The 12587-nt window shown below is 42.7% G+C and overlaps 1 protein-coding gene across 2 annotated transcripts in view; it reads left to right on the top strand.

The window, feature by feature from the left end:
* thrb (thyroid hormone receptor beta) overlaps positions 1-12587 on the top strand; it is a 76242-nt gene that overhangs the window by 45572 nt on the left and 18083 nt on the right. For both annotated transcript variants that reach the window (XM_046844414.1, XM_046844415.1), the window contains exons 3-4: positions 9523-9567; positions 10121-10185. In XM_046844414.1, coding sequence (XP_046700370.1) covers positions 10179-10185 — 7 coding nt within the window. In that variant the 5' untranslated portion in view covers positions 9523-9567; positions 10121-10178. The remainder of the gene's footprint in view (positions 1-9522; positions 9568-10120; positions 10186-12587) is intronic.

The raw sequence follows: 12587 nt of genomic DNA, 5'->3' as shown, positions 1-12587 counted from the left end.
AGTGCACGGTGTATACAGTGTGTGTGTGTGTTTCAGTGCTGAGGCCAATCGTATCACAGCAGGTGAGAGGCCTTTACACATGTTTTTGTTTCTGACGTGACCGAGGGCGACTCTTGAGTCTTTTACATTTAATATGTATTCACTTATTCAGCCTCAGCAGCAAATCATTGGTAGTGTGTGTGTGTGCAAACATTCCAACAGTTTCTGTGTGCTATGATGTAATGCCTGGAAAGAAAATCGCGCCCACTGTCATGTTTATGGCTTGTTAGGTTTGGACCCGATGGCATTCCGTGTTAGCGGACTGGAAATAAATGTAATATGAAGGAAGTGAGAACTGATCCACATCATTACGCATCGAGTCCTGAAGCTGACCACCGCTGCTGCTGCATGTGTTTACACAGGGGTTTAGGGAACTATAGGAACTTGCAGGAGAACTATAGGAATGTACATGGAACTATGAAAACATTTAGGAAACTATTGGAAGTGCTGGGCAAATATAGTAGTGTAAAGGGAACTATGGGAATGTAAAGGGAACTATGGAGTGTAAAGGGCCCTATGGAAGTGTAATGGGAACTATGAAAACATTTAGGAAACTATTGGAAGTGCTGGGCAAATATAGTAGTGTAAAGGGAACTATGGAAATGTAAAGCAGAACTATGGGAGTGTTAAACGGAACTATGGGAGTGTAATGGGAACTATGGAAATGTAAAGCAGAACTATGGGAGTGTAATGGGAACTATGGGAATGTAAAGGAACTTATGGGAGTGCACAGTGGAACTATGGAAATGTAAAGCAGAACTATGGGAGTGTTAAGCGGAACTATGGGAGTGTTTAAAGTGAAACTATGTGAATGTAAAGCAGAACTATGGGAGTGTAATGGGAACTATGAAAACATTTAGGAAACTATTGGAAGTGCTGGGCAAATATAGTAGTGTAAAGGGAACTATTTTAATGTAAAGGGAACTATTTTAATGTAAAGGGAACTATGGAGTGTAAAGGAACTATTTTAATGTAAAGGGAACTATTTTAATGTAAAGGGAACTATTGTAATGTAAAGGAACTTATGGGAGTGCACAGTGGAACTATGGAAATGTAAAGCAGAACTATGGGAGTGTAAAGGAACTATTTTAATGTAAAGGGGAACTTATGGGAATGTAAAGGGAACTATTTTAATGTAAAGGGAACTATGGGAATCTAAAGGGAACTATGGGAATCTAAAGGGAACTATAAGAGTGTAAAGGGGAACTTATGGAATGTAAAGGGGAACTTATGGAATGTAAAGGGAACTATGGGAATCTAAAGGGAACTATTTTAATGTAAAGGGAACTATTTTAATGTAAAGGGAACTATTTTAATGTAAAGGGAACTATTTTAATGTAAAGGGAACTATGGGAATCTAAAGGGAACTTATGGAATGTAAAGGGAACTATGGAGTGTAAAGGGGAACTTATGGGAGTGCACAGTGGAACTATGGAAATGTAAAGCAGAACTATGGGAGTGTTTAAAGTGAAACTATGTGAATGTAAAGCAGAACTATGGGAGTGTTTAAAGTGAAACTATGTGAATGTAAAGCAGAACTATGGGAGTGTAAAGGAACTATTTTAATGTAAAGGGAACTATGTAAATGTAAGGGGACTAAGGAAGTGTAAAGGAACTATGGGAATCTAAAGGGAACTATTGTAATGTAAAGGGGAACTTATGGAATGTAAAGGGAACTATGGAGTGTAAAGGGCCCTATGGAAGTGTAAAGCGGAACTATGGGAGTGTTAAGCGGAACTATGGGAGTGTAAAGGAACTATGTAAATGTAAGGGGACTAAGGAAGTGTAAAGGAACTATGGGAATCTAAAGGGAACTATGGGAGTGTTAAGCGGAACTATGGGAGTGTTAAGCGGAACTATGGGAGTGTTAAGCGGAACTATGGGAGTGTTAAACGGAACTATGGGAGTGTAAAGGGAACTATAGGAACTTGCAGGAGAACTATAGGAACGTGCCAAGGAACGTGACCCCCCACCTTTCTGTCCATGTCTGCATTTTGTAGAAACTGAAACCCATTTGTTCCTTTTTATCTCCTGTGATTAAAAAGACAAAAACTGGGAGAAGGAGAAAGGGCACGATGAAGAAAGTGTGTTCATGTGCTTACACACACACACACACACACACACACACACACACACACACACACACACACACACACACACACACACACACACACACACACACACACACACACACACACACACACACACACACACACACACACACACACACACACACACACACACACACACACACACACACACACACACACACACACACACACACACACACACTTTTAAGTGCTAATTTGTTTGTTTTAAAACTATTTATTTTGTTATATAGTTTAATTTATTTAAATTTTGTCCGTATTGTTGGAGGTATTTATTTTGCCAGTTTGCTCTGTAACCCTGAACCCTGTTAATATTTCTCATGCCAATAACGCAACCATTTAATCTTCAATCTCGTACACACTCTACACAAGCTTTGACCTTTGATTTGACCTTGAGCTTTTCTGCAGGCAATTTTATTTGATAAAAATATTTTATATTTTAAATATAGTTCTATATTCGAAATGTTGCTTTTTGAATACTGGAGGAGTGTAAAATAGTGCACGGTGTATACAGTGTGTGTGTGTGTGCAAACATTCCAACAGTTTCTGTGTGCTATGATGTAATGCCTGACACGTGGAAAGAAAATCGCGCCCACTGTCATGTTTATGGCTTGTTAGGTTTGGACCCGATGGCATTCCGTGTTAGCGGACTGGAAATAAATGTAATATGAAGGAAGTGAGAACTGATCCACATCATTACGCATCGAGTCCTGAAGCTGACCACCGCTGCTGCTGCATGTGTTTACACACAGGGGGGTTTAGGGGAACTATAGGAACTTGCAGGAGAACTATAGGAATGTACATGGGAACTATGAAAACATTTAGGGAAACTATTGGAAGTGCTGGGCAAATATAGTAGTGTAAAGGAACTATGGGAATGTAAAGGAACTATGGGAATGTAAAGGGAACTATGGGAATCTAAAGGGAACTATGGGAATCTAAAGGGGAACTTATGGGAATGTAAAGGAACTTATGGGAGTGCACAGTGGAACTATGGAAATGTAAAGCAGAACTATGGGAGTGTAAAGGAACTATAAGAGTGTAAAGGAACTATTTTAATGTAAAGGAAACTTATGGGAGCGTAAATGGTAATTATGGGAGAGTACAGGAACTGTGAGAGTGTGAAGGGAACTATGGGAGTGTTTAAAGTGAAACTATGTGAATGTAAAGCAGAACTATGGGAGTGTAAAGGAACTATAAGAGTGTAAAGGAACTATAAGAGTGTAAAGGAACTATGTAAATGTAAAGGGGACTAAGGAAGTGTAAAGGAACTATGGGAATAATAATAATAATAATGTGTATTCCTTGGAACGTGAAGGGAACTAGGGAGTGTAAAGGAACTATGGAAATGTAAAGCAGAACTATGGGAGTGTAAAGGAACTATAAGAGTGTAAAGGAACTATTTTAATGTAAAGGAACTTATGGGAGCGTAAATGGTAATTATGGGAGAGTACAGGGGAACTGTGAGAGTGTGAAGGGGAACTATGGGAGTGTTTAAAGTGAAACTATGTGAATGTAAAGCAGAACTATGGGAGTGTAAAGGGGAACTATAAGAGTGTAAAGGGGAACTATAAGAGTGTAAAGGAACTATGTAAATGTAAAGGGGGACTAAGGAAGTGTAAAGGGGAACTATGGGAATAATAATAATAATAATGTGTATTCCTTGGAACGTGAAGGGAACTAGGGAGTGTAAAGGAACTATGGGAGTGTAAAGGAACTATGGGAGTGTAAAGGGCCCTATGGAAGTGTAAAGCGGAACTATGGGAGTGTAATGGGAACTATGGGAGTGTTAAACGGAACTATGGGAGTGTAATGGGAACTATAAGAGTGTAAAGGGAACTATGGGAATGTAAAGGGGAACTTATGGGAATGTAAAGGGGAACTTATGGGAATGTAAAGGGAACTATGGGAGTGTAAAGGGAACTATGGGAGTGTTTAAAGTGAAACTATGTGAATGTAAAGCAGAACTATGGGAGTGTAAAGGAACTATGGGAGTGTAAAGGAACTATGGGAGTGTAAAGGGAACTATGGGAATGTAAAGGGAACTATGGGAGTGTAAAGGGAACTATGGGAATAATAATAATAATGTGTATTCCTTGGAACGTGAAGGGAACTATGGGAGTGTAAAGGAACTATGGGAGTGTAAAGGGAACTATGGGAGTGTAAAGGAACTATGGGAGTGTAAAGGAACTATGGGAATGTAAAGGGGAACTTATGGGAATGTAAAGGGGAACTTATGGGAATGTAAAGGGAACTATGGGAGTGTAAAGGGAACTATGGGAGTGTTTAAAGTGAAACTATGTGAATGTAAAGCAGAACTATGGGAGTGTAAAGGGAACTATAAGAGTGTAAAGGGAACTATAAGAGTGTAAAGGAACTATGGGAATGTAAAGGGAACTATGGGAGTGTAAAGGAACTATGGGAATAATAATAATAATAATGTGTATTCCTTGGAACGTGAAGGGAACTATGGGAATGTAAAGGGAACTATGGGAGTGTAAAGGGAACTATGGGAGTGTAAAGGGAACTATGGGAGTGTAAAGGGAACTATGGGAGTGTAAATGGGAACTATGGGAGTGTTTAAAGTGAAACTATGTGAATGTAAAGCAGAACTATGGGAGTGTAAATGGGAACTATGGGAGTGTAAAGGAACTATGTTAACAATGCAAGACTGCAGGAAAACTCCAATAAGCGAATTTTCCAAAAAGTGCTGAGCTGGTGAAAGGTGGGTTCCTAAAACTAGAGCAGACGCATCCTTCAGAATGTGCACAATAAGAATCTTATGGTCAGGTGACCGGGATAAATATTAAGTAAATATTGTCTAGCTGAAGGTTTCCTCTGATTCCTCTGAGATCACCAGGAGGAATGTCATGTTTGTCTTTGCCATGATATGATTGTCCTCCTTTATAAAACATTACCAAACAATCATGACATGAAATCTGAATCTCGGAGAGCAGAGCGTGAGAGGAACGTGCCAAGGAACGTGTAACACACACCCCTACCCCTTCTTTTTTTTGGGGGACCATCCAAAAGTCCTCATAAGTTAACAAATATTGAATATTCCCTTCTCTTTTCTATACAAGATACACAACATACACACATATACACACACAAACTTGTATAATTGTAGGGAATTTGTATTGATCAGTGCTCAGTGTTTAGCTCAAAGATTTACTGCATGCAAAATGTCACATTACAGTACAGCAGGAGAAACTGAAACTGAGAAACGGATAAAAGAAAAAGATCAAAAGAGATAAAAAGAGAGATACAAAGCAAGAAGATAAGCACAAAAAGAAGAGAAACGTATGGGATTTATTTAACATCAACGCATTCAAATATTTTATCTTCTAACGCAAACACGCCTTTGTAGTGCAAAACAAAAAATTTCTTTTCTGTTGTGTCTCCAGGAAGGTGCAGCTCTACCTCTGCCATGTTAATCTATGTGACTCTGATGGTGTTTTATTTATGGACAAAAGCTCCACCGTTCTCTTCTGGGAAGATGTTCCTTTAGATTTTGTGGAGATTTTGTGGAGATTCATTCAGGTAGTAAAGTCAGGTACTGATGTGGGTGAGAAGGTGAGGAGGCCTGGGGTCCGGTCAGCTCACATTCATCAAATAGGTTATAAAGCTATATAGCAGGAGATCTTCCACATCTGCCATCCTATGAAAAGCAGATCTTCATGGAGCTGGCTTTTGTGCACAGTGGACATGCTGGAACAGGTTTGGGTTTCCTGGTTCAAACTGAAAAAACATACACACACACACACACACACACACACACACACTTTTTAAGTGCTAATTTGTTTGTTTTTAAAACTATTTATTTTGTTATATAGTTTAATTTATTTAAAAAATTTTGTCCGTATTGTTGGAGGTATTTATTTTGCCAGTTTGCTCTGTAACCCTGAACCCTGTTAATATTTCTCATGCCAATAACGCAACCATTTAATCTTCAATCTCGTACACACTCTACACAAGCTTTGACCTTTGATTTGACCTTGAGCTTTTCTGCAGGCAATTTTATTTGATAAAAATATTTTATATTTTAAATATAGTTCTATATTCGAAATGTTGCTTTTTGAATACTGGAGGAGTGTAAAATAGTGCACGGTGTATACAGTGTGTGTGTGTGTGTGTGTGTGTGTGTGTGTGTGTGTGTGTGTGTCTTGGCTGAACTTGTACTCACTGGACCTTTCGGTCCCAAATATGTGACAACAGCGGGGCATAGAGTTTATCCCCAGAGGGAGAAATGTAACACTCTTCATACTCCTCCTCCTCCTCCTCACACTCCTCCTCTTCATACTCCTCCTCTTCCTCACACTCCTCCTCACTCCTCCTCCTCCTCCTCCTCCTCACACCTCCTCCTCTCCTCCTCCTCCTCATCCTCCTCCTCACACTCCTCCTCCTCCTCACCTCCTCCTCTCATACTCCTCCTCCTCACACCTCCTCTCATACCTCCTCACACCTCCTCTTCACACCTCCTCCTCACACCTCCTCCTCATACCTCCTCCTCATACTCCTCCTCTCATACTCCTCCTCCTCCTCCTCCTCCTCCTCCTCCTCCTCACCTCCTCCTCACCTCCTCCTCCTCCTCCTCCTCCTCACCTCCTCCTCCTCCTCATACTCCTCCTCCTCCTCACCTCCTCCTCCTCATACCTCCTCCTCACACTCCTCCTCCTCCTCCTCCTCACACCTCCTCCTCACTCCTCCTCTCATACTCCTCCTCTCATACCTCCTCCTCCTCCTCCTCCTCCTCCTCACACTCCTCCTCTCATACTCCTCCTCCTCACACCTCCTCATACTCCTCCTCCTCACACTGCTCCTCCTCCTCCTCACACCTCCTCTTCATACTCCTCCTCCTCCTCCTCCTCTCCTCCTCCTCCTCCACCTCCTCCTCCTCACTCCTCCTCCTCATACTCCTTCTCACACCTCCTCTTCATACCTCCTCCTCACTCCTCCTCTTCATACTCCTCCTCTTCACACTCCTCCTCTTCTCCTCCTCCTCCTCCTCACACCTCCTCTCATACCTCCTCCTCCTCCTCACACCTCCTCCTCCTCCTCCTCCTCCTCACACTCCTCCTCCTCACACTCCTCCTCTTCCTCCTCCTCCTCCTCCTCACACTCCTCCTCTCCTCCTCCTCACACTCCTCCTCCTCCTCATACTCCTCCTCCTCACACTGCTCCTCACACTCCTCCTCTTCATCCTCCTCCTCCTCCTCCTCACCTCCTCCTCCTCCTCATACCTCCTCCTCCTCCTCCTCACACTCCTCCTCTTCATCCTCCTCCTCCTCCTCACTCCTCCTCTTGATACTCCTCCTCTTCATACTCCTCCTCCTCACACTTCTCCTCCTCACACTCCTCCTTTTATTCTCCTCCTCCTCACACTTCTCCTCTTCATACCTCCTCCTCACACGCCTCCTCCTCACACTCCTCCTTTTATTCTCCTCCTCACACTCCTCCTCCTCACACCTCTTCTTCATACTCCTCACACTCCTCCTCCTCATACTCCTCCTCACACTCCTTCTTTTATTCTCCTCCTCCTCACACTCCTCTTCTTCATACTCCTCACACTCCTCCTCATACTCCTCCTCCTCTTCTCCTCCTCCTCACACTCCTCCTCCTCACACTCCTCTTTACTCACTCTCTAACTTGTATTTTTCCCTCTTTTTGTTTCTTGGTGTGTTTTTGTCCCTCACACACACACACACACACACACACACACACACACACACACACACACACACACACACACACACACAAACAGATGGGCCGTATTTCCTTCCTTTCTTCTTTTCCTCTCTTTCTTTCACCAATAGTGAAATACTCCTTTCTCTCTTACACACACACACACACACACACACACACACACACACACTCTCTCTCTCTCTCTCTCTCTCTCTCTCTCTCTTCTTTCTCTCACACACACTTAGACCCACACACACTCTCCTTTCTCTCATACACACACACACACACACACACACACTGGTGCCTAGAATTTCCTTCCTTCCATCCTTTTCCATCTCTTTCTTTAACACACACACACTTTTGTATATACTCTTTTCCTCTTTCTCTCTTTCTCTTTCTGGTATACTACACACACACACACACACACACACACACACACAGTGAATTGTTCTGCATACTGTAATATAACCCAGTGACAGTGACGGGTTGTGAGTGTGTGTAATGAACACACACCCACACACTCCTGTATACTGCGCTAATTGAAGGCACCGTTTGGAGCTGAAAGCACATCCTCTTGCCAGCGCCGTGTGCAGTGGTTTACTGACACACTGCGAGTGTTTACACGTGAGAACGTAGCATGAGTCACGCTTTGTTCAGGATTTATAAAAATATAATAACACTCAGACTCACAGCCAAGATCCTCACAGGAAACCATGAGGAAACATCTAAGAGTGATACAACACACACACACACACACACACACACACACACACATGCGAATATTTACACACATTCACAAGCAGGTGCAATTTATCTTGACCTGCTGCTGTGAAGGTTAAAGGAAGCTGAAGCACTCAGAGAAAAGAAATGGAGAACACGAGGAATCTGCATCAATGTTGGAAGCAGCCTTGATGAAAAAAAGATGATGTTCTGCACACACTATACACCACAGTAGCCTGACTGACAGGAACCAGGAACCTGGTTTTCTGGTCTTCTGCATTTGTAGCCCATCTTCATCAAAGTTGGCTCAAGCAAAGACTGGTTGATTTTCTGGAACTTTAAAGCAGTCTGGACGTTCTCCTCTATCCAGGGCTTCTCATCAAGGTCTGGCAGTCTAGATGTTCTCTGTCTAGGTCTGTTTTTTCTCCTGAAGGTTTGCTCAAGCAAAGGGTCTTAGAGTTTTGCAACCTTGAAGCAGTCTGTATGTTCTCTGCTGTCCAGGTCTTCTCACCAAGGTCTGGCTGTTCTCTTCAAGGTTGGGTTCTTCTCCTTAAGGTTTGCTCAAGCCAAAATTGGTTGAGTTTCTGGGACTTCACAGCAGTCTGGAAGTTCTTTTCTCTGTCTGGCTGTAAATTCCTCAAGGTCCAATTCTTCTCCTTAAGCTTTCCTCAAGCAAAGCATGGTTGAGTTTCTGCAACCTCACAGTTCTCTGTACATTCCCCTGTGTCTGGCTCTTCTCGTAAAGATACAGCTCATCTCCTCAAGGTTTGTTGAAGCAACACTTCGTTTAAGTTTCTGCAACCTCACAGCACTCTGGACGTCCTCCTGTGCCAGTGAGGTGTATTTCTGTCCACACTGTGACTCGCTAGATGTTTTTTTGTTTTCCACACCACGCTGTGAAAAATCCCATGAATCTGGTACCTGAATTTGCGAGATCCCATTTTACCCAGTTCCTGTCTGTGTGTTCCAGGCTACACCCCGGTGTGAACCTCAGTGGAGAGGACCCAGATATCAGGTGAGCAGAATCACGAGCATGCCTCTCGTAATATCTAATTATCGACGAAAGTTTGTGGACACCTGATTGGTGTGTGAATATTTTTGAAGGACTCGTTTTCATATTTAATCTCCATTTCCTGTTAAAATAAGCTCCACTCTTTTGGGAAAAATGTTCCACTAGAGTTTTATGAAGATATAATCAGTAAAGTCAGGTGCTGATGTAGGTGAGAAGGTGAGGAGGTCTGGGGTGCAGTCAACGTTCACATTCATCCAAAGAAGTTCAATAGGATTTATAGCAGGAGATCTTCCATAACTTCTAACCCATGTTAAGCATATCTTCATGGAGCTGGTTTTGTGCACATTGTGTCATGCTGGAGCAGGTTTGGGTCTACTAGTTCAATTAGATTCAAATTTCCTGTTCAAGTGTGTGCCTTCAAGTTTGTGGTAACAGGTTGTAGAAGAAGCACATCTGGGTGGAAAAGTCAGGTGTCCCAATACTTTTGGCCAAAGCGTGTATAAATGTTAGGAATTCTGAAGGACCGTGTATCTCACCATGTTTTTCTTTTTATCAGATATCGAGGTGTCTATAAGACCCATGAGAATGATGTTTAGGCCCTGATCCTGAGCAGTATGTCAGGTAAGCTCTTCATCAACTCGTCATCTTAGTCACGTCCTCGTAAATGTTCTCTACTGTGGCCACCAGAGATGCAGGATATTTTATCTACAGGAGGATATTTATTAATAAATTTAATCGATCAAAAAGTTTAGTTTTGTAACATGCCAACAGATGGCAGCACAAGGCCGCACGCACGGTCACATGGAGCACCGACCTTCATAAGTCAGTGTACTCAAAGACATTGTTATGTTTACATCTGAAACACATCCTATCACCAAACTTCTCCTCACACGTGAGTTTCTCAACAACGGAAGCGACACGTGGACTTCGCCTCTTTCCAAAGATGAAGATCCAGCTCGGGGTTTTATGTAAAGTCAGTGTGTAGAGTTGGCTAATAGAGTCTGTGTGTTGTAGAGTCGGTATGGTGTGGTGTTGAGTCGGTGTGTAGAGTCGGCGTGTAGAGTCATTGTGTAGAGTCGGCGTGTAGAGTCGGTGTGTTGTAGAGTCGTTGAGTTGTAGAGTCGGTGTGTAGAGTCGTTGAGTTGTAGAGTCGGTGTTTAGAGTCGTTGAGTTGTAGAGTCGGAGTTTAGAGTCGTTGAGTTGTAGAGTCGTGTAGAGTCGGTGTGTAGAGTCGTTGAGTTGTAGAGTCGGGTGTAGAGTTGTTGAGTTGTAGAGTCGGGGTGTAGAGTTGTTGAGTTGTAGAGTCGGCGTGTAGAGTCGTTGAGTTGTAGAGTCGGCGTGTAGAGTCGTTGAGTTGTAGAGTCGGGGTGTAGAGTTGTTGAGTTGTAGAGTCGGTGTAGAGTCGTTGAGTTGTAGAGTCGGCGTAGAGTCGTTGAGTTGTAGAGTCGGCGTAGAGTCGCTGAGTTGTAGAGTCGGTGTGTAGAGTCGTTGAGTTGTAGAGTCGGTGTTTAGAGTCGGGTGTAGAGTCGTTGAGTTGTAGAGTCGGTGTGTAGAGTCGTTGAGTTGTAGAGTCGGGTGTAGAGTCGTTGAGTTGTAGAGTCGGTGTGTAGAGTCGTTGAGTTGTAGAGTCGGTGTGTAGAGTCGTTGAGTTGTAGAGTCGGTGTGTAGAGTCGTTGAGTTGTAGATTCGGTGTGTAGAGTCGTTGAGTTGTAGAGTCGGTGTGTAGAGTCGTTGAGTTGTAGAGTCGGTGTAGAGTCGTTGAGTTGTAGAGTCGGCGTGTAGAGTCGTTGAGTTGTAGAGTCGGCGTGTAGAGTCGTTGAGTTGTATCATATTAAACTGATATTTACTCGAACGTGTTTTACGCTAAGAACTGCGAATTAGAAAAATCCAGGTACTTATGAGATTGAGGAATGTAAATCTGCACACACACACACACACACACACACACACACACACACACACACACACACACTGAGGCTCTTTTGATCACTCATTCTGTTTTGTGTGTGTGATGGCAGTTTTAGTGCCTGAATGTTATTACGACTCCATGTGATGCTTCTGAGCCATGATTTGGGTGATACACAATCACACACACACACACACACACACACACACACACACACACATCCCCCACACACGCACACAACACACACGCACGCACACACACACACACACATGCGCACAAACACACATACACACACACGCACACACGCACACACACACACACACACACACACACACACAGCTGCATTTGGGTTTCCAAACAAGTGTTTCAAGACTGTAACGTTTGAGGCCAAACTGATGGTTTTCAGGGTTTAAGATATTTGTCACACACATATTTGCTCTAAGACCAAGTTTATGGTTCTGTGGTTTTAAAGCTACGTTTATTGATATAAGGGCAGATTTATGGTTCTGTGGTTCTAAGGTTAAGTTTATGGTTCTGTGGAATTAAAACTAAGTTTATGGTTCTAAGACTAAGTTCATGGTTGAAAGACCAAATTTATGGTTTAAATCCAGACTTTTTGCTCCATGGTTCTAAGGCTAAACTTATTGTTTGAAAGATCTACGGTTCTATGGTTTTAAGACTTCACTTCTGGTTCTAAGGTTAAGCTTATGGTTCTAAGAACATACATATGTTTTTTATGGTTCTAAAGCAAAGGTTATTGTTTTAAGACCAAACTTTTTTCTAGAACTAAGTTATTGTTTTATGGTTCTAATGTTCTCAAGTTAAGCTTTTCTATGGATCTATGGTTCTATGCAGTGTACACCACAAATATTTGAGCTGCTTCTTTCACCCACTTTCTCCTCTTCCTGCTTGTTTTCTCTTTTTCTGCACTTTACTGTAATGATTTGTTTTAGAAAAAGAGGGTGAACACTGCCCCTGCTGGTGACACCGAGCATTGCTCCATTACTGTCCTATCTCTCTCTCTCTCTCTCTCTCTCTCTCTCTCTCTCTCTCTCTCTCTCTCTCTCTCTCTCTCTCTCTCTCTCTCTCTCTCTTTTACACACACACACACACACAC

Source organism: Silurus meridionalis, chromosome 29 (assembly GCF_014805685.1).
Source record: "Silurus meridionalis isolate SWU-2019-XX chromosome 29, ASM1480568v1, whole genome shotgun sequence".
Lineage (NCBI taxonomy): Eukaryota > Metazoa > Chordata > Actinopteri > Siluriformes > Siluridae > Silurus > Silurus meridionalis.
Note: the sequence above shows the minus strand (reverse complement) of the source record. Positions and strands in the feature narration are given on the sequence as shown.